The sequence below is a fragment of the Ranitomeya variabilis genome, chromosome 6 (assembly GCF_051348905.1).
Source record: "Ranitomeya variabilis isolate aRanVar5 chromosome 6, aRanVar5.hap1, whole genome shotgun sequence".
Taxonomy (NCBI): Eukaryota; Metazoa; Chordata; class Amphibia; order Anura; family Dendrobatidae; genus Ranitomeya; species Ranitomeya variabilis.
Genome location: NC_135237.1, coordinates 269,757,981 through 269,778,325, shown reverse-complemented (window position 1 = coordinate 269,778,325; position 20,345 = coordinate 269,757,981). Strand labels below are relative to the sequence as shown.

The following is a 20,345-nucleotide window of genomic DNA, read 5'->3' as shown; positions in this document are numbered from 1 at the left end:
TTAGGTTTCCACTATGTATTTATTGGCATATTAATGGATTTGAAACATTGCACCCTAATATCTGTTAAAGTGGTTGTGTGATGCCCTTCATGAATATCTATTTTTAATGATAACTTTCTTAATTTGCTTTTATACAAGGGACAAATACAGCCACACCATGACCAGACCACATATTACCACCACATAGTGACCGAATAATACCACATACAAGGAATAAATACCACCACATCATGACAGATCACATATTACCACCGCATAGTAACCGAATACTACAATACTGATCATTAATAACAAATTGCAATACTAATAACACTAATATTACCATCACTGCCATTATGCACAGGAGCTCTGTATATAATATATAGTGTACAAGTAATACAGTGATACCCAGTGACATACACAGTAGCTTGTAAATAGTGTCAGTGTACAGGTAATACAGTGATCACCAGTAACATTATACACAGGAGCTCTGTATAATCTATATAGTGTAAGCGTACATGTAATACAGTGACTTACCAGTGACGTCTGTAGTTTAGGTCATTCATCTTCACTTTTGCTCTTCATCTGGCGCAGACCACTATCACTTCTTCCAGCCAGGACTTGTCTCTGCAAAAAAAAACACAGTCATCTATAACTGATTACTGCTAGAGCACATTCCCCACTCTCCTCCCCCCTACTTTTACACTGTGCCAGATGAAGAAAAAAGCGACATAGGCTAAGTTCGCATTAGCGTTTGAGTCTGCAGCTTGGTGCTGCGGACTTCTTTCCTTAAGCTCCACCTACTTCCACATGCGTCCTGCTTACCTATCTTTAACATTGGGTATGCAGGGACATGCATTGTATATGGATGCATCCGCGTGCGTCATTTTGACGTGCCCGCTGAACGCAAGAAAATGCAACATGCAAATGCGAAGCTTAAGGGAAGAAGTCCGGAGCACCACGCTGGGGACTCAAATGCTAATGTGAACCCGGCCATAGTGCTGCCCTACACGATAAAAGGACTTCCTTTTTGTTCCCCCTATTGAAATAATATTGTCCAAAGTAAAATATATTACAGCAGTAATAATGTCTCCTAATTTGCTCCTACAGTAATTATGCCCCCCACTTACCACCATAAAGCAATAAGCAATTCCTCACTCTTGCTCCCATATAGTAATTATGTTACCTGTCCTGACCCCTTTGTGTAATTGTGTCCCCAATCCTCTGCCCCTTCCTGTAATAATGACCTCTATCGTGGGCCCTTTCCATAATGTCCCCCATCCTGGGCTCCATATAATGTTCCTTCCTGTGCCCCATATAATGTCACATCCTATGCCCCATATGTCTCCCATTGATTCTGTAATTAATTAAAATAAAAAAAATATTCTTACCTGTCCGTGGTCCAGCAGCATCCTCTTCCTGCTATATTTGTAGCGCGGACACTCTTGTGCATGGCAGTGATGTCATATGCTGGCAACGTGTGCACCAATGTCAGCTGCCTGGCCGGCGGCTATTTTAACTATTGCAGTGCAGGAAGGACTTCCTGCCCAGTAATATTTCAACTGAATGTGCATCTGATGACGCACATTCAGTTGAAACTGGTGGGGAAGCCCCTTTACCTGATTTGGGCACTGTTTTCTGCCTGTTTGTGTAACCAGCTGCAATTTTAACAATCAGTTCCCCCGAATCCCTCTCCTGCTACCTCCTCTCATTTTCAGTCTCTACTGCCATACTTCTTTCGTCACTGCCACCACCTCACTCACTGAAACGAGACATCATCAGGCAACTGTTATGGATGTAGTGTGAATGACAGTAGAGCTGCATCACAGCTTTGTTTGTTATCCTGCTGGTCTCTGGCTATCAGCTGGTTCGTTATCCTCTGGGAGGTTCCTATATAGCTCTGTTTTACTTCCTCTTGTTGCCGGCTGTCGATGTAATCAGTGCTACTCAGATTCCTTCTGACTACCTTGCTCCCAGTCCATCCAGGACAAGCTAAGTTTTGTTTGCTCTTTTTTTGATCAGCAGTGTTTATCATGTTGTCTTGTCCAGCTTGCTAAAATGTGATTCCCTCGCTTGCTGGATGCTCTAGTGGACTGAGTTTCTCCCCACCCCCCATTAGTTGGTGCGTGGGTTCTTGAAATCTCAGGATGGATATTTTGTAAGGGTTTTTTATTGATCGCATAGACCCCTGCTCTATTTTCTGCTTTCTAGTACTAGTGGGCCTCTTTTGCTGAATCTGATTTCATCCCTACGTATGTGCCTTCTTCTTACTTCACCGTTAATATTTGTTGGGGGCTTCTATATCTTTGGGGATTATTTCTCTGGAGGCAAGCGAGGTCTCTCTTTCTCTTTAGGGGTAGCTAGTTCCTCAGGCTGGCTCGAGACGTCTAGGAAATTTTTAGGCACGTTCACCGGCTACCTCTAGTTGTGTTGCATAGGTTCAGTTTTGCGATCAGTCCAGTTACCATCTCCCTAGAGCTTGTCCTTAGTTTATTCACTTGCTGGTCTATTCGTGATCCTCAGCCACTAAGGATCATAACAGGAGCCTCCCTGGCGCTATTTCCAACCCCACCTTTCTCTGCTTGACTGACGGCTACTGACAGCTCACTAGCTGAGGAGTGTAGACAGTGAGCTGTCAGTGAAGCGCTGGGCAGGAAATAGACCAAGGGAGCCAGATGTTGGGAACATACCCTGATCATGTCCACAGCACTTTAAAAAGGTTGTCCCCCTATGGACAGTTTTTTACTTTTATACATCCATTTGGGGCGAAAAATCATTCTTGCAATTCTGCTTTATCTGCTTTCTTTTGCAGCGTTTGGCATTTACTGGCTCTTTTACCCTTGCACATTCAACTTTGCATGTGGTCTGTGGTAATAAATCAGCAGAGAGGAGCTCAAAAAGTATGCATACATACAAAAGAGTTAGAAAGTCTCCTACTGGACAGTCATACTGAGCTCACTGCTAGATTCTCAGTTAACTCATTCTGCAGCCTGCAATAAACAGTGCCACACACAGCCTATAGGATGCAAACGGTGCAAAAATATTTTATGAAACCCAATGATTACATGTATTTAAGAGAAATACAGTATTGTCCCCAAAGTCAGACAACACTTTTAAGCATAATTTAAATATGAATTAAAGTAGCGATTTTTCAGCCAGGGAGGAACAGATTGCATAATTAAACGGATGGATAACTTTACATTTCAGAGAAAAACAGTTTGGGGATTCAGTAGATCAGATAGATTCCCTTGCAAAGCAACGAGTGTGAAAATAATGACCTATTCAGAAAAAGTATGATGAAATAATAGGTGCCTAATATCACACACATGTTAGTACCATACAAAATGAAGTGCATAACAATTACTCCCCAAATTCCTAAACTACTCGGACCTCAGGGTATTATACATTTATCCATAACTACCCTACGCCAATAAGGATAACGGACACTATTAACCTCTTCACCACACCAGCTACGAGAAGTACTAGATATTAACCCTTAAGTTATTCTAGACCATCATAGATACTACAGGACTACTAACACCTTATGTACCAATGCAGAAACACATTGCATAAGAATACTGCAGCTGTGGATTAAAGGGGTGGTCACTGGACCCAGAAAGGGTAAGTAAAGCACAGGGTTTTTTCCTAAAGCTAAAGAGGTTGTCCACAACTTTTTCATTGATGACCTATGTCTGATCGGCAGGGGTCCGACACCCGGCACCCCTGTCAGGGTACTACACATCTATTGATTTAAATAGGAGGGGGTATGTAGTGTAGGGTATGTGGGTATGAGTACCAAACACCAGCCGCCAACAGAAGATGCAAGTGAGTGCTTCTGTCAGGCGGCTGCCACCGACACCAATAACAACTGATCAGTGGGGGTGTCAGGTGTCGGGCCCCGGCTGATGAGACAATGATGACCTATCCTAGGGATAGGTCATCAATGCTAAAGTAGTGGATAACTAAGTATGCAGGAAAAAGTTTTATGAAAGGGACCACCCATTTCAACTAAAGGATTTTTTAAAGTCACCAACCATATTGAAATATCAGTAAGTGCGATCAACCAGACTTTGTGGATGGGTGACCATTGGTAATAAAATAAATCTTATTTTTTGGAACTGTAAAGGTTTCCATGGAAGAAGAGCTTAGTTTAGTTTGTCATGGTTCACAAGGTTAACAAGGAAATATTACCGAAGTGCCGAGGGACCCACATGCCTTAGATTGTAAACCTAATTGTACTGAGTGTAAGAGCAGGTGCAGGTCTTCGTGACTATTCATAATTGGATATACATATTAAATGCAAATGTAATCCAAGACTTAAAAGCCAAATGTTTGTTCCTATTTGCACATTTAGAAGTTAAAGGAATTGTTTAATATGGCACATGAGAAACGGATGGAAAAAAGAAGCGCCTGGTCTTAGTTTGTCCGATTTGTTAGGATGCCATAATCACTTTACTTCTGTTCGTCTTATCAAAATGAGTATGTGATTAAAAATGTTGGCAGTGTTTTTTTCCCTCAGCAAATTGTTATATTGAGGCACAATCTGAAATGGTGTTCTCCATAAATGAATATAAGGAACGTCAGGTCCAATTACTGCTTCCAAGCACTCTGCGTAGACCCACCGCATACTGTGTCAGCTCTTATTTCACAAATCTTGAGCTGGGCTGCAGATATAAGCGGGAAACAATGAACAGATGTAGAAGGACTGAAGACTGCGGACGGAATAACAGGAAGGGTAATAGTAAAACTGTCCCGCAATAGGAAGCAAGGTTAGGAGCAAAGATACAGTCAGGAAAAGATAAGATTAGAATTTGGACTCTTTTGGTCCACAATCTTGTACTATAATGGAATGTTTATGTTTCATCACTGATTTTGTGGTATTTTAAATGTAGTTCAGCATTATGGGGCATTGTAATATCTTTACATTCTCAAAATATTAGATATGTGAATCAATGTTTTAGCTTTTTTACATGTATTGTGTGTTTCCTCAATATGTATCTTTCCAAAAACAAATCTAAAAAAAATAATCAATTTCGACATTTTAAAAAAATGTGTTCCTCTGCTCCTTTTCCCTTTTAGCAAAATATAGTATGTGGAGAAAATACTGCCTGGCAATTAGATGTTGAGGACAAGAAAATTGTTTTGCTCCTATACAAATGACTTGTTAAATAAATGAAATATTGGCCCCAATTCATCATTTAAGTTTTTTAAGTCATCTTCATTTTTTGTTTAGGGGTGTTAGTTGCACCAAATTCATCGAAATGGAGCACGTGACTCATGAATTTGGTGCAAAGTTAAAAATAGGCCTTTTCCTTTAGTGAACTGCTTTTGCATCTTTTGGCGCCAAAAGTCGCAACATTTACACCAACATTGGGTGTACTCAAAAATACACAATGGGAGGATTGTAGTGAAATGGTGTGAAATTTTGTGACTTTTTAAAAAAAAAGTCTTAATTGATGAATTAGGTGAAAGCATCTGGAAAAACACAGGTGAACACAAATATAATAGACTTTAAAAAGGTGCAAGTAGAATAATGAATTAGGCACATACAAAAAAAGCAACAAAATACATAAAATTAGGCAAAAATAGGTTCAATGAGGAATCAGGCAACTGTATACAAACCAGTACTATTCTTGATAGATGTTATATCACAATAGACAAAGAGGTGTAGGTGGGCACTATGAAAAATAACACCTATAGGAATAATACACAGGAATGGGTGTATAAGGGTATGTGCACACGTTCAGGTTTTTTCGCGTTTTTTTCGCTATAAAAACGCTATAAAAACTCATTAAAAATGCATACATTATGCATCCTATCATTTAGAATGCATTCTGCATGTTTTCTGCACATGGTTTCGCGGAAAAAAACGCATCGCGGTAAAAAAAAGCAGCATGTTCATTAATTTTGCGGATTTCTGCGTTTTTCCCGCTGTTCTATGCATTGGGAAAAACCGCAAAAAAACGCACAAAAAACACGGAAAAAATGCGAAAAAAAAAGCATGCGGATTTCTGGCAGAAATGTCCGTTTTTTTGTCAGGAAAATTTCTGCAAGAAATCCTGACATGTGCACATACCCTTAATGTATACCAGGAAGAAAAAGACAAACAAGATACTGGCACAATGTTAACTTTGACTATGCAATCAACGAAAATTGACCAACAAGGAAAAAACATAAAAATGCAAGAAAAGCCATGAAACTTCCATTTTATCCATTTTATCATATGATGAAACTAAAAACTGGAAATGGACCAAAACCGTGGACTATTAAGCAAGTAATTCTCCACACTATTATATGGCATCCAGGAATATAAGATGAGATAGCCATAGTTTTCTGGAATACAGGTAAAGATTACATAAGAGCAGGGAAAACAAAGGTTCCCAAGCGTATCACTGGTATTATTCAGCTTCCTCTGGGGTAAAAAAAATATTTTACCCCTGAGTAGGCTGGTCAATGCCAGTGATAGTATATAATGCTATATCCATTGGATGTGATTATATCATGTTATGTTCATTGGATATTTTATATTAGAGTGGGGATTTAGTTGTTTAATAGTCCACGTTTTTTATATCACATGGGAGGTTAATTTACCGTTTTTAATTTTATCATATGCTAAAATGGAAATTTCTTGCTTTTTTAATGTTTTTAATGAGATTTTTTCCTTGTTCAATTTTCTTTGTACAATGAAAGTTTAATTATTGGATGTTTTAGGATTTTTGTGGCTATATCTTCTTTGTCTCTTTCTTCCATGTATTATCACAAGTCACTTGCACAAGATTTGGAGTAATGGGATATTTTTTTGATTATTGATGTCATATGGAATTAGGATTGAATTCTTTCCGCTTTACAGAAAACATCAAAGGGGTTGGACTTCATACTGATCCACATTGTCGGATATACAGTACAGACCAAAAGTTTGGACACACCTTCTCATTTAAAGATTTTCTGTATTTTCATGACTATGAAAATTGTACATTCACACTCAAGGCATCTAAACTATGAATTAATACATGTGGAATTATATACTTAACAAAAAAGTGTGAAACAACTGAACATATGTCTTATATTCTAGGTTCTTCAAAGTAGCCATGTTTTGCTTTGATGACTGCTTTGCACACTCTTGGCATTCTCTTGATGAGCTTCAAGAGGTAGTCACCGGGAATGGTTTTCACTTCACAGGTGTGCCCTGTCAGGTTTAATAAGTGGGATTTCTTGCCTTATAAATGGTGTTTGGACCATCAGTTGTGTTGTGCAGAAGTCTGGTGGATACACAGCTGATAGTCCTACTGAATAGTCTGTTAGAATTTGTATTATGGCAAGAAAAAAGCAGCTAAGTAAAGAAAAACGAGTGGCCATCATAACTTTAAGAAATGAAGGTCAGTCAGTCCAAAAAATTGGGAAAACTTTGAAAGTGTCCCCAAGTGCAGTGGCAAAAACCATCAAGCGCTACAAAGAAACTGGCTCACATGAGGACCGACACAGGAAAGGAAGACCAAGAGTCACCTCTGCTTCTGAGGATAAGTTTATCCAAGTCACCAGCCTCAGAAATCACAGGTTAACAGCAGATCAGATTAGAGACCAGGTCAATGCCACAGAGAGTTCTAGCAGCACACACATCTCTACAACAACTGTTAAGAGGAGACTTTGTGCAGCAGGCCTTCATGGTAAAATAGCTGCTAGGAAACCACTGCTAAGGACAGGCAACAAGCAGAAGAGACTTGTTTGGGCTAAAGAACACAAGGAATGGACATTAGACCAGTTCAAATCTGTGCTTTGGTCTGATGAGTCCAAATTTGACATCTTTGGTTCCAACCACCGTGTCTTTATGCGATGCAGAAAAGGTGAACGGATGGACTCTACATGCTTGGTTCCCACCGTGAAGCATGGAGGAGGAGGTGTGATGGTGTGGGGGTGCTTTGCTGGTGATTTATTCAAAATTGAAGACATACTGAACCAGCTTGGCTACCACAGCATCTTGCAGCGGCATGCTATTCCATCCGATTTGCGTTTAGTTGGACCATCATTTAGTTTTTTAACAGGACAATGACCCCAAACACACCTCCAGGCTGTGTAAGGGCTATTTGACCAAGAAAGAGAGTGGTGGGGTGCTACGCCAGGTGACCTGGTATCCACAGTCACCAGACCTGAACCCAATCAAAATAGTTTGGGGAGAGCTGGACCTCAGAGTGAAGGCAAAAGGGCCAACAAGTGCTAAGCATCTCCGGGAACTCCTTCAAGATTGTTGGAAGACCATTCCCGGTGACTACCTCTTGAAGCTCATCAAGAGAATGCCACGAGTGTGCAAAGCAGTCATCAAAGCAAAAGGTGGCTACATAGAAGAACCTAGAATATAAGACATAATTTCAGTTGTTTCACACTTTTTTGTTAAGTATATAATTCCACATGTGTTAATTCATAGTTTTGATGCCTTCAGTGTGAATGTACAATTTTCATAGTCATGAAAATACAGAAAAATCTTTAAATGAGAAGGTGTGTCCAAACTTTTGGTCTGTACTGTAGGTGTCAATTTTCAGCCAACATTTGTCTACCATTGATGTATACCTAAAAAAAAAAATTATTTGAAAGATAAATTCAAGGCTCTCATTGAGTGCTGGTACCATGTATTTCAGATACTATGCATTCATCGTAAAAATGTATGGATAATAAAAAGCTTTTAGAAAAGTAATTTAATCTCCAGTCATTCTTATGATACTGCAACATTCCCTTTATGTCACCATTTCAGTTGTACGTTAGATCACAGCTTGGCATTAATGTTTTCAGTCTTCATTAGGGCAGTGATTATAATCCCTTTCATATTTACTTTCACTGCTCATTAGATCCTGAGACATTCCTAATGGAAACATTATTTACATTCCACTGACATCCACCATCCATTGTATGAGCTCATAATTCTGCTTTGTCTAGGAAAGTGGCACAAGATATGGTTTTGATTCCACTCTTCTAATTTACAGGATTAAAACTAAAATCTACAGCCATATACAATATCATAAATAATAGTCAAAGTGGATCTGGAAATTAATCTCTTTTTTAATAGTTGAAGTCAATTATTCATCAATGGAATACTGCCATAAGAAAGATAAGCAGAAAGATTGGCTAAAGTAATGAGTTAATGAATCGTGCATGTTTCTGCATCCTTATCACATTTTCATGATGAGTTCTTTTTACAAATGATAAATTATATTTGTTTCTATCATTTCTAGTAATAATAGCAGAGATGCTAAATTATTTCTATTACATATCATACTGCTTCGTGTGAGTAGTATGAGAACCAATTTAATGCAAACAAAAAGATTAATAAATTAATAAAAATAAAATGATGCAGTTTAATATAATATGCTAATAAAAAGGTACACATACCACTTACCCTTAGGATATAGGTCACTGTGAGGACACGTGACGCATTTGTTCCACTCATATGCTAGACACATACTGTACATGTGCCACTCACGCACTGGACACTTGTTGGAAAAAAACACATACAACACTGACATAGAGGACGTAGGCCAAACACTTGCCGTATGCAAACTGGAGACTTGCTACACACGTGCCACGTTCCCATAGGTCATGTGTCCAATAAAGGCACCCACATGTTGTATACCTGGCTTCCTCATACCATGACCTACCCAAAGTCTCGTAGATTAGAGAGCCGTCACCTTGTCCATCTTCAGACTCATAGTCTTATAGGATTCCTTCTGAATACAAACCTGGACATAAGCAGTAGTGAATTTAACTTAAAAATTAAAATTGGCCAAATCCATCAAGCTCAGTAGGATAAGTCGACCATCTGATGAGCATTGCGGCCTCTGCACTCTCCCCTGACAGAGAATAAGTGAAGGAATGGGAAGTGTAAATATAAATGCTCAAGTCTTAGTAAAAATAAATTACTCCAAAAAATAAGCCACCACCATTTCCTTCTCCTCATTGAAAACACATGAACGCTCATTTATATTTTTGGTGAAGTTGGAAATATAAAATGTGTGTGTGTGGACCTCTTTATTGTTAGACTTAGTGATGGATATGGTAGTTCTTCATGTAAAAGGACAACCTAATCTCATAGATCATAATCCTTGGTCATTGGAAGAGTCGGCTTCATGATATTTTCTTTGGATTCATGTGTCATACAAGTTTCTTTTCATTTAAAAATCGACTGTTACAATAGTTCAGATTCTCCGCGCTTCGCTGCCTCTTAAACCGCATGTGACTCAGTTTTGTTGCTGACCACACAACTGTTATCTCCAGTATGGAGAATGAGCTAAGTGTTCCACCAAAAATGGAGAATATTCTAAAATGTATTTGTTTTTCATAAAGAGAGAAATGAGAATATGAGCACTGTATGATTATCGTGTGAATCATCTCATACTGTCAAGAGTTGGATATAATTGTTTGTGAATGAAAAGCAGAAGACGTTAGATGGAGAAGTGAAATTAAACTACAGACCAGAGTGAACTGATTTATACCATTGGAAAAAAGAAATAACAACATACCAAGGCATTCAGTATTTTAATATCTGATGTGTTGTACAATTGCTTTGTCATTTTTATCTAATGAATAGCAATGCTCCAAGTGGAACATTTTTGATGTTTCTATTGCTACGGCATTATTAGGATTATATTAGCCAATTCTAAAACCCTCTCCCATTACGGCTGGTGTTAAACTCATGTATTTTACTACTATTAACAGCCCTATTGGCATTTCTCACCTCAAATGGAAGTTATATTTTCATTTATATAAAGTATTCACGAGTGGGTCCAGACCCTACATTTGCTAGTACCATATATAGTAAATCTCCAAAATAGTAAAATATCCATCTAAAAAAATATATAATTTATTTAATAAAAAAAAATTATAAAAAAGAACTACCTAAGAGGAAATTGTGATCTGTTTCCCTAAATACTTCTTTATCAGGTGTTAAAGATGTGGTCTGATAGACTGATACTTAAAAGGTTCTTTCTAAATATCTATTTGTATACCCTAACTACTTTTGTAATTTGCTTTGTTCTGAAATTCTCTATACTTCTCCCTATCCTGCTAATCACAATGTAGTTTTTTTACTTCACTTCCTTTAACGTTTCACTTCAGTGGATTCTCAAACCGGACTTCATAGGAAGCTAGAGCTGTATTCACTTCTGCGTAGCATCTTTCACCCCTCCTAGAACAAGACATAATCAGGCGGTGGTGCTGCTGTCACTACATCTTTCTTCATCGTTGAACTCTGAAGAAGCCTTGAATATATGGCACTGACCTAATCTGTGGGAGTAGTGACTGAGGCACTCTGCTTCTGTCTCCACTGCCATATCAGAGGAAACAACGTGCCAACTACTCGGTCACTTTTCCGATAGCTTTTATCTGTGCTACGGATTCAAGACCTTTTCATACGGCAAAGATGAAAGAAACAGTGATAGGTAACCACAGTGCCACCCAGTAATGACGTCCTCTTCTAGGAGGGGAGATAGATGCTGTGGAGAAGTGAGTGCAGCCCCAGCCTCCTGTGATGTCCTGTTTGAGACTCCTCTCAAATGAAATGTCACAGGAAGTGAAGAAAAAAAACACATTTAGAGATTATCAGAATAGGAAGAACTGTAGGGTATTTTATAATAAGAGTAGTATATTTTATAATAAAGCAAAGTGTGAAGGAGTAAAAATAGGTATTTATAAAGGACATTTTAGGTATTGGACCACTGCTTTAATCTCATCTCTCACCCACAAAAAATATATTAGCCCCATTGTCATATATGAAGTGGATGTGGCTAATAAAGGTTTAGTTTGTACCCTTGACTTCTAAATATTAGTTTATGATTATAGAGTTAGTAGAATGCAATAAGTACTGTGTGAAGAAATTACTATGTGTACAACTTTAAAATTGGTGACCATTTAACTAAACAGAAGGCAACAAACTACGAAACAATAAGATCAAAATTCTATAATAATTGTAATCAATGTCAAAACGTGGAACTAATGTTATAATTTGCAATTAGTGAACCAATAGCAGTTTGTTGGGTGTATGAGACTTTAGTAGGTTTATTATGTTTCCAAATAAGACAATTTCTGCTCAGTGGAAAGCTTCCATTAATGGGTAGTAGACAATTTCTTTGCTGACTCCCTTGTTATTGAATGTCCTCCAGATGTGTCTTATTAAAGCTGTGTTGTTCTGTCAGTTCTTGATCCTCCAGAAGCCATAAATGTCCGTATTGCCTGTAATAATTAGCAGCCTGAATGTTGTCAATTAGATGTCAGGAAATAATACTACTCACTATTAATTAACCTGTGTGCCTCTCCTTTCTTCCTTAGTCACTGAATGGATTTGCTCTTGTTGTGAGTACAGAAGGGATGATATTCTACGCTTCATCAACTATACTAGATTACCTGGGCTTCCACCAAGTAAGTGCACTTCTCCTAATCCATTAGTAAATTGATGGACGTATCTATTAGGAATTTTGCCTTATTCCTGTAGTCTGTAGAAGGGGTCCAATGATGTTGCTACTGGAACTAGTACATTTTAATACTTCACTCATTTCTGGTTTTACTTCAGAAAAATGTTCTGTCTTTTAAATAAGGCTTCTGACAGTGTAATGGGCAGAAATGTGACTTAATCACAGTCTAAAAAAAACTAGAGATTTATTTGCTTCTAAGAGAGAATCTGATTTTCAAGCTCCCCGCACATTACATTGCACTCATTACACTATCCATGCAAATTACTAAAATTTACCGCGTATAGGTTTCCTGAATTGGAGCTGAGCTGCTGTACCTGATAATGGCCACACCGCAGTGTATGGCACTGTGGTACTTCCAGTTATCAGCTAATTGTTGGGGGTGCTGGGTTCCAGACCTCCACCAATTTGATATTGATGACCTCTAATTTAGGAAGAATCTCCAATAATTTTGTTTTTGCTTCAAGTGTTTTTTCTTATTTTTCCTGATCCAAATAAAACACAAAATGTTATTGTATTATTTCAAGTAATATTTTGGGTCAAAACCCTTTATGAAGGATATGTATCAAGAGCCTGATATGTCATGGACTCCTATACCCCACCCTGGAAACATCCCCTATCCTCTAAAAGGAGTCTGATATATCCTGGACCTCTATATGCCTCCCTCCTCCACCCCCGTATTTTTACCATATGCTTTGGCAATGCTAACGTGTACTTAGTCCTGCCAATAAAGCTCATTTGAATTTAATTTAAATTGAATTGAAAGTGTTAAGTGACAGGAATGGCGTCCCATGTACATGAGTAATATGATGCAGTAATGTGATACCTATCTTCGATGCATCCTCCCCTGATACATATGCCTGATGAAGAGTTTTGACCTGAAAAGTTGACAAAAACAAATAGAATCATGTGTTTTTTTTATTTGGATCTGAGGGAAAAACACTTGAGGCAAAACCCGAACTTTTGGAGTGTTGTTCTTTCTTCAGTAGTACCTGTACTATTGAGCTGTCATGAATCCCCAATGGCTAGGGATAGCACAGGACAAGCAAAGTATAACAAAATATCGGACGAGCTCTAGGGTGATGGAACCTGGGCTGACCGCTGCCCTACGCCTGACAAACACAACTAGAGATAGCCAGGGAGCGTGCCTACGTTGGTTCTAGACGCCACGCACCAGCCTAAGAACTAACTAGTACTGCAGAGAAAACAAGACCTCACTTGCCTCCAGAGGAATTAACCCCAAAGGTATAGTTGCCCCCCACATGTATTGACGGTGAAATGAGAGGAAGGCACACACATAGAGATGATATATATAGCTTTAGCAAATAGAGGCCCGCTGAAAACTAGAAAGCAGAATGATACAAAAGGGGACTGAGCGGTCAGCAAAAAACCCTAATCAAAAAAAAACATCCTGAGATTACAAGAACCCATGTGCCAACTCATGGCACATGGGGAGAACCTCAGTCCACTAGAGCAACCAGCTAGCATAGAGACATTCTAAGCAAGCTGGACCAAAAACAAAACAACTGAAAATCAGCACTTAGCTTATCCTGAAAGATCTGGGAGCAGGTAGGCAGGAACCAAACAGAGCACATCTGAACACATTGATAGCCGGCAAGGGAAATGACAGAAAGGCCAGGTAAAATAGGAAACACCCAGCCTCTGATGGACAGGTGGAAACCAAAGGCCGCAACCCACCAAAGTCACCCAGTACCAGCAGTAACCACCAGAGGGAGCCCACCAACAGAATCCACAACAGTACCCCCCCCTTGAGGAGGGGTCACCGAACCCTCACGAGAACCCCCAGGGCGATCAGGGTGAGCTCTATGGAAGGCGCGGACCAAATCAGTCGCGTGAACATCGGAGGCGACCACCCAGGAATTATCCTCCTGACCATAACCCTTCCACTTAACCAAATACTGGAGTTTGCGTCTGGAAACCCGAGAATCCAAGATCTTTTCAACAACATACTCCAATTCTCCCTCCACCAGCACCGGAGCAGGAGGCTCGACCGAAGGAACAACGGGCACCTCATACCTCCGCAACAACGACCGATGGAACACATTATGAATAGCAAACGATGCTGGGAGATCCAAACGAAAAGATACAGGGTTAAGAATCTCCGAGATCCTATAAGGACCGATGAACCGAGGCTTGAACTTAGGAGAAGAGACCTTCATAGGGACAAAACGAGAAGACAACCACACCAAGTCCCCAACAAGAAGTCGGGGACCCACGCGGCGACGGCGATTAGCAAACTGCTGAGTCTTCTCCTGAGATAACTTCAAATTGTCCACCACCTGATTCCAAATCTGATGTAGCCTGTCCACCACCACGTCTACTCCAGGACAATCCGAAGATTCCCCCTGACCAGAGGAAAAACGAGGATGAAACCCCGAATTACAAAAAAAAGGAGAGACCAACGTGGCAGAACTAGCCCGATTATTAAGAGCAAATTCGGCCAGTGGCAAAAAAGCAACCCAGTCATCCTGATCAGCAGAAACAAAACACCTCAAATAAGTTTCCAAGGTCTGATTAGTTCGCTCCGTCTGGCCATTCGTCTGAGGATGGAATGCAGACGAGAAAGACAAATCAATGCCCATCTTGGCACAAAACGTCCGCCAAAATCTAGACACAAACTGGGATCCCCTGTCAGAAACGATATTCTCCGGAATCCCATGCAAACGAACCACGTTCTGAAAAAAACAAAGGAACCAACTCAGAGGAGGAGGGTAACTTAGGCAAGGGCACCAAATGAACCATCTTAGAAAAGCGGTCACACACAACCCAGATAACGGACATTTTCTGTGAAACCGGGAGATCAGAAATAAAATCCATGGAAATGTGCGTCCAAGGCCTCTTCGGGATGGGCAAAGATAACAACAACCCACTAGCCCGTGAACAGCAAGGCTTAGCTCGAGCACACACTTCACAAGACTGCACAAAGGTACGCACATCCCTAGACAAGGAAGGCCACCAAAAAGACCTGGCCACCAAATCTCTTGTACCAAATATTCCAGGATGACCAGCCAACACAGAAGAATGGACCTCGGAGATGACTCTACTGGTCCAATCATCCGGAACAAACAGTCTTTCTGGTGGACATCGATCCGGTTTATCCACCTGAAACTCCTGCAATGCGCGTCGCAAGTCTGGGGATACGGCGGACAATATTACCCCATCCCTAAGGATACCAGCAGGCCCAGTGTCTCCAGGAGAATCAGGCACAAAACTCCTGGAAAGAGCATCTGCCTTCACATTCTTTGAACCTGGCAGGTATGAAACCACGAAATTGAAACGAGAAAAAAATAATGACCAACGAGCCTGTCTAGGATTCAAACGCCTGGCAGACTCAAGGTAAATAAGATTCTTGTGATCAGTCAAGACCACCACGCGATGTTTAGCACCCTCAAGCCAATGACGCCACTCCTCAAATGCCCACTTCATGGCCAAAAGCTCCCGATTACCCACATCATAATTGCGCTCGGCGGGCGAGAATTTTCTAGAGAAGAAAGCACATGGCTTCATCACCGAGCCATTAGAACTTCTCTGTGACAAAACCACCCCCGCTCCAATCTCGGAAGCATCAACCTCCACCTGAAAAGGAAGTGACACATCTGGTTGACACAACACAGGAGCAGAAGAAAACCGGCGCTTAAGTTCCCGAAAGGCCTCCACGGCCGCAGGAGACCAATCAGCAACATCAGCACCCTTTTTAGTCAAATCAGTCAAAGGTTTAACAATACTGGAAAAATTAGCAATGAACCGACGATAAAAATTAGCAAACCCCAAGAACTTCTGAAGGCTCTTAACAGATGTAGGTTGTGTCCAGTCACAAATAGCCTGAACCTTAACGGGATCCATCTCAATAGTAGAAGGAGAAAAAATGTACCCCAAAAAAGAAATCTTCTGGACTCCGAAGAGATACTTTGAGCCCTTCACAAACAGAGAATTGGCCCGCAAAACCTGAAACACCTTCCTGACCTGTAGAACATGAGACTCCCAGTCATCAGAAAACACCAAAATATCATCCAAATACACAATCATAAACTTATCCAGATATTCACGGAAAATATTGTGCATAAAGGACTGAAAGACTGACGGAGCATTGGAGAGTCCAAAAGGCATTACCAAATACTCAAAATGGCCCTCAGGCGTATTAAATGCGGTTTTCCACTCATCACCCTGTTTTATCCGCACCAGATTATACGCACCACGAAGATCTATTTTAGTGAACCACCTAGCCCCCTTAATGCGAGCAAACAAATCAGTAAATAATGGCAATGGATACTGGTATTTGACTGTAATCTTATTCAGAAGGCGATAATCTATACAAGGCCTCAGGGAACCATCTTTTTTTGCCACGAAAAAAAAACCTGCTCCCAGAGGGGACGAAGATGGACGAATATGTCCCTTTTCCAAGGACTCCTTAATATAATTCCGCATAGCAGTATGCTCTGGCAGTGACAGATTAAATAAACGACCCTTAGGGAACTTACTGCCAGGAATCAATTCTATAGCACAGTCACACTCTCTATGAGGAGGGAGCGAATTGAGCTTAGGCTCCTCAAAAACATCCTTATAATCTGACAAAAACGCAGGGATCTCCGAAGGAGTCGATGAAGCGATAGAAATCGGAGGTGCATCATCATGAACCCCCTGACATCCCCAGCTTAGCACAGACATTGTTTTCCAGTCCAGGACAGGATTATGAGTTTGTAACCATGGCAGACCAAGCACTAGTACATCATGTAAATTATACAGTACAAGGAAGCGAATCACCTCCTGATGAACGGGAGTCATGCGCATGGTCACTTGTGTCCAATACTGCGGTTTATTCATAGCCAATGGTGTAGAATCAATTCCCTTCAGAGGAATAGGAACTTCCAGAGGCTCTAGACTAAAACCGCAGCGTTTAGCAAATGACCAATCCATAAGACTCAGGGCAGCGCCTGAATCCACATAGGCATCGACGGAAATGGAAGACAGTGAAAAAATCAGAGTCACAGACAAAATGAACTTAGACTGCAGAGTATCAATGGCAAAAGATTTATCAACCCTTTTTGTGCGTTTAGAGCATGCTGATATAACATGAGCTGAATCACCACAATAAAAACACAAACCATTTTTCCGCCTATAATTTTGCCGTTCACTTCTGGACTGAATTCTATCACATTGCATAGTCTCAGGTGCCTGTTCAGAAGACACCGCCAACTGGTGCACGGGTTTGCGCTCCCGTAAACGCCGATCAATCTGAATGGCCATAGCCATAGACTCATTCAGACCTGTAGGCGCAGGGAACCCCACCATAATATCCTTAATGGCCTCAGAAAGACCATTTCTGAAGTTTGCAGCCAGGGCGCACTCATTCCACTGAGTAAGCACCGACCATTTCCGAAATTTCTGACAATATATTTCCGCTTCATCATGCCCCTGAGAGAGGGCTAATAAAGCCTTTTCAGCCTGAATCTCTAGGTTAGGTTCCTCATAGAGCAATCCCAATGCCAGAAAAAACGCATCCACACTGAGCAACGCAGGATCCCCTGGTGCCAATGCAAATGCCCAATTCTGAGGGTCGCCCCGTAGGAACGATATAACAATCTTGACCTGTTGAGCAGGGTCTCCAGAGGAGCGAGATTTCAAAGAGAGAAACAATTTACAATTGTTCCTGAAATTCAGGAAGGTAGATCTATCTCCAGAAAAAAACTCTGGAATAGGAATTCTAGGTTCAGACATGGGAGTGTGAACAACGAAATCCTGTATGTTTTGAACCTTTGCCGCGAGATTACTCAGGCTGGAAGCCAAACTCTGGACATCCATGATAAACAGCTAAGATCAGAGCCATTCAAGGGTTAAGAGGAGGTAAGAAGCAGCTAGACAGCAATTAAGGGCTAGGCAGCAAAACTCTGAAGGAAAAAAAAAAAAAATTTTCCTTGAACACTTCTTTTCCTCCTGCTTCAGCCCAAACAATTAACACTTTGTAGGCCGGCTATACTGTCATAAATCCCCAATGGCTAGGGATAGCACAGGACAAGCAAAGTATAACAAAATATCGGACGAGCTCTAGGGTGATGGAACCTGGGCTGACCGCTGCCCTACGCCTGACAAACGCAACTAGAGATAGCCAGGGAGCGTGCCTACGTTGGTTCTAGACGCCACGCACCAGCCTAAGAGCTAACTAGTACTGCAGAGAAAACAAGACCTCACTTGCCTCCAGAGGAATTAACCCCAAAGGTATAGTTGCCCCCCACATGTATTGACGGTGAAATGAGAGGAAGGCACACACATAGAGATGATATATATAGCTTTAGCAAATAGAGGCCCGCTGAAAACTAGAAAGCAGAATGATACAAAAGGGGACTGAGCGGTCAGCAAAAAACCCTAATCAAAAAAAACCATCCTGAGATTACAAGAACCCATGTGCCAACTCATGGCACATGGGGAGAACCTCAGTCCACTAGAGCAACCAGCTAGCATAGAGACATTCTAAGCAAGCTGGACCAAAAACAAAACAACTGAAAATCAGCACTTAGCTTATCCTGAAAGATCTGGGAGCAGGTAGGCAGGAACCAAACAGAGCACATCTGAACACATTGATAGCCGGCAAGGGAAATGACAGAAAGGCCAGGTAAAATAGGAAACACCCAGCCTCTGATGGACAGGTGGAAACCAAAGGCCGCAACCCACCAAAGTCACCCAGTACCAGCAGTAACCACCAGAGGGAGCCCACCAACAGAATCCACAACATTGAGCCAAAAGAGGTGTGCTGCCTGGATTCCTGATTGTGGTTGACCGTCCTGTTTATAGGTCATTTCTTAGCCCTGGACAACCCCTTGAAATGACCACATGGGACGGTCACATTAAGACACCTAGCAATATACTACACATACAACAGATGCTTTCTTCTTATATCTCTACAGAAAATACCATTCCCTAGGCTAGGCAACTTTGGTGAAATATTTATTCTATAAATTCTCTAACATTTTATCCTGGAAATATCACATATTAAATTTTTTATTTCTAAATTCAATAAACATGTGAAATTACAATGTACAAACTATGGAAAATATCTAGCCCAGGCCTATATTTCTTTATTAAATATTTTAAAATATGAATCTCGCCTAGAGATTGGGTTGGCCACCTAAAATTCTCTAAAAAATAATCAAATATTGGAAGCCACATTCACCCCTTTAAGAAAATAATTTAATCCATGATGAACTGAGAAAATGTCTTACCAGTTGGGAAGGGTTTTTACTTTTGGCATAAACACCCTATTCACATGCCCTGTAGAGTGCTGGGCCCTAGGAGTTTCCAAAAATACTGAGAAAGTGTAAAATGCCTTTGGCAACCTGCAGATATGTTTGGATTACCATAATATATGCTTGTGTGTTGGCTTATTTTGTGTTTTAAAATAAAATACATATTTTCCCAGAGATTAATGTACATTTTTATGAAAAAAAACATTCCATCTCTCCCTTGTGGCTATAGACATTTGTGCCCAACACTGATGGAATACAAGATACAACTACCATTAATATTACTAGTAAGATGCATCCGAAGATGTATTAGAGAATTGAAAAACAAATCCCTACTTTTATGCGGAATAATCAGATGGTCAGGTGAAAATTGGGGCGATTTAGACTATTTTTTATCTAATCTGTGTATAATGACCTGTAGTTGCTTTACAACAATTAATTTGGCAATGGAAATACACTAGAATATCCCCTGCTTTACCCTGGACCTATATAATTTATGTAAAGGACTTCCAATTATGTTGGATTTTGCTATGGATTTTTCACATCGCAATGGGTAAAATCCACAGCAAAAATTCAGATCTAATGCACAAGGTGATGAGTGTACCGCAATCTCAAAATGCACAGGTATGCACACGTAATGCTATCAGGAAATAATAAGTAA

General features: G+C 40.4%; 1 protein-coding gene across 1 annotated transcript in view; it reads left to right on the top strand.

The window, feature by feature from the left end:
- Nucleotides 1-20,345, top strand: part of AHRR (aryl hydrocarbon receptor repressor) — a 462,221-nt gene that overhangs the window by 307,176 nt on the left and 134,700 nt on the right. Inside the window, exon 5 of the mRNA XM_077269620.1 lies at nt 12,289-12,378. Coding sequence (XP_077125735.1) covers nt 12,289-12,378 — 90 coding nt within the window. The remainder of the gene's footprint in view (nt 1-12,288; nt 12,379-20,345) is intronic.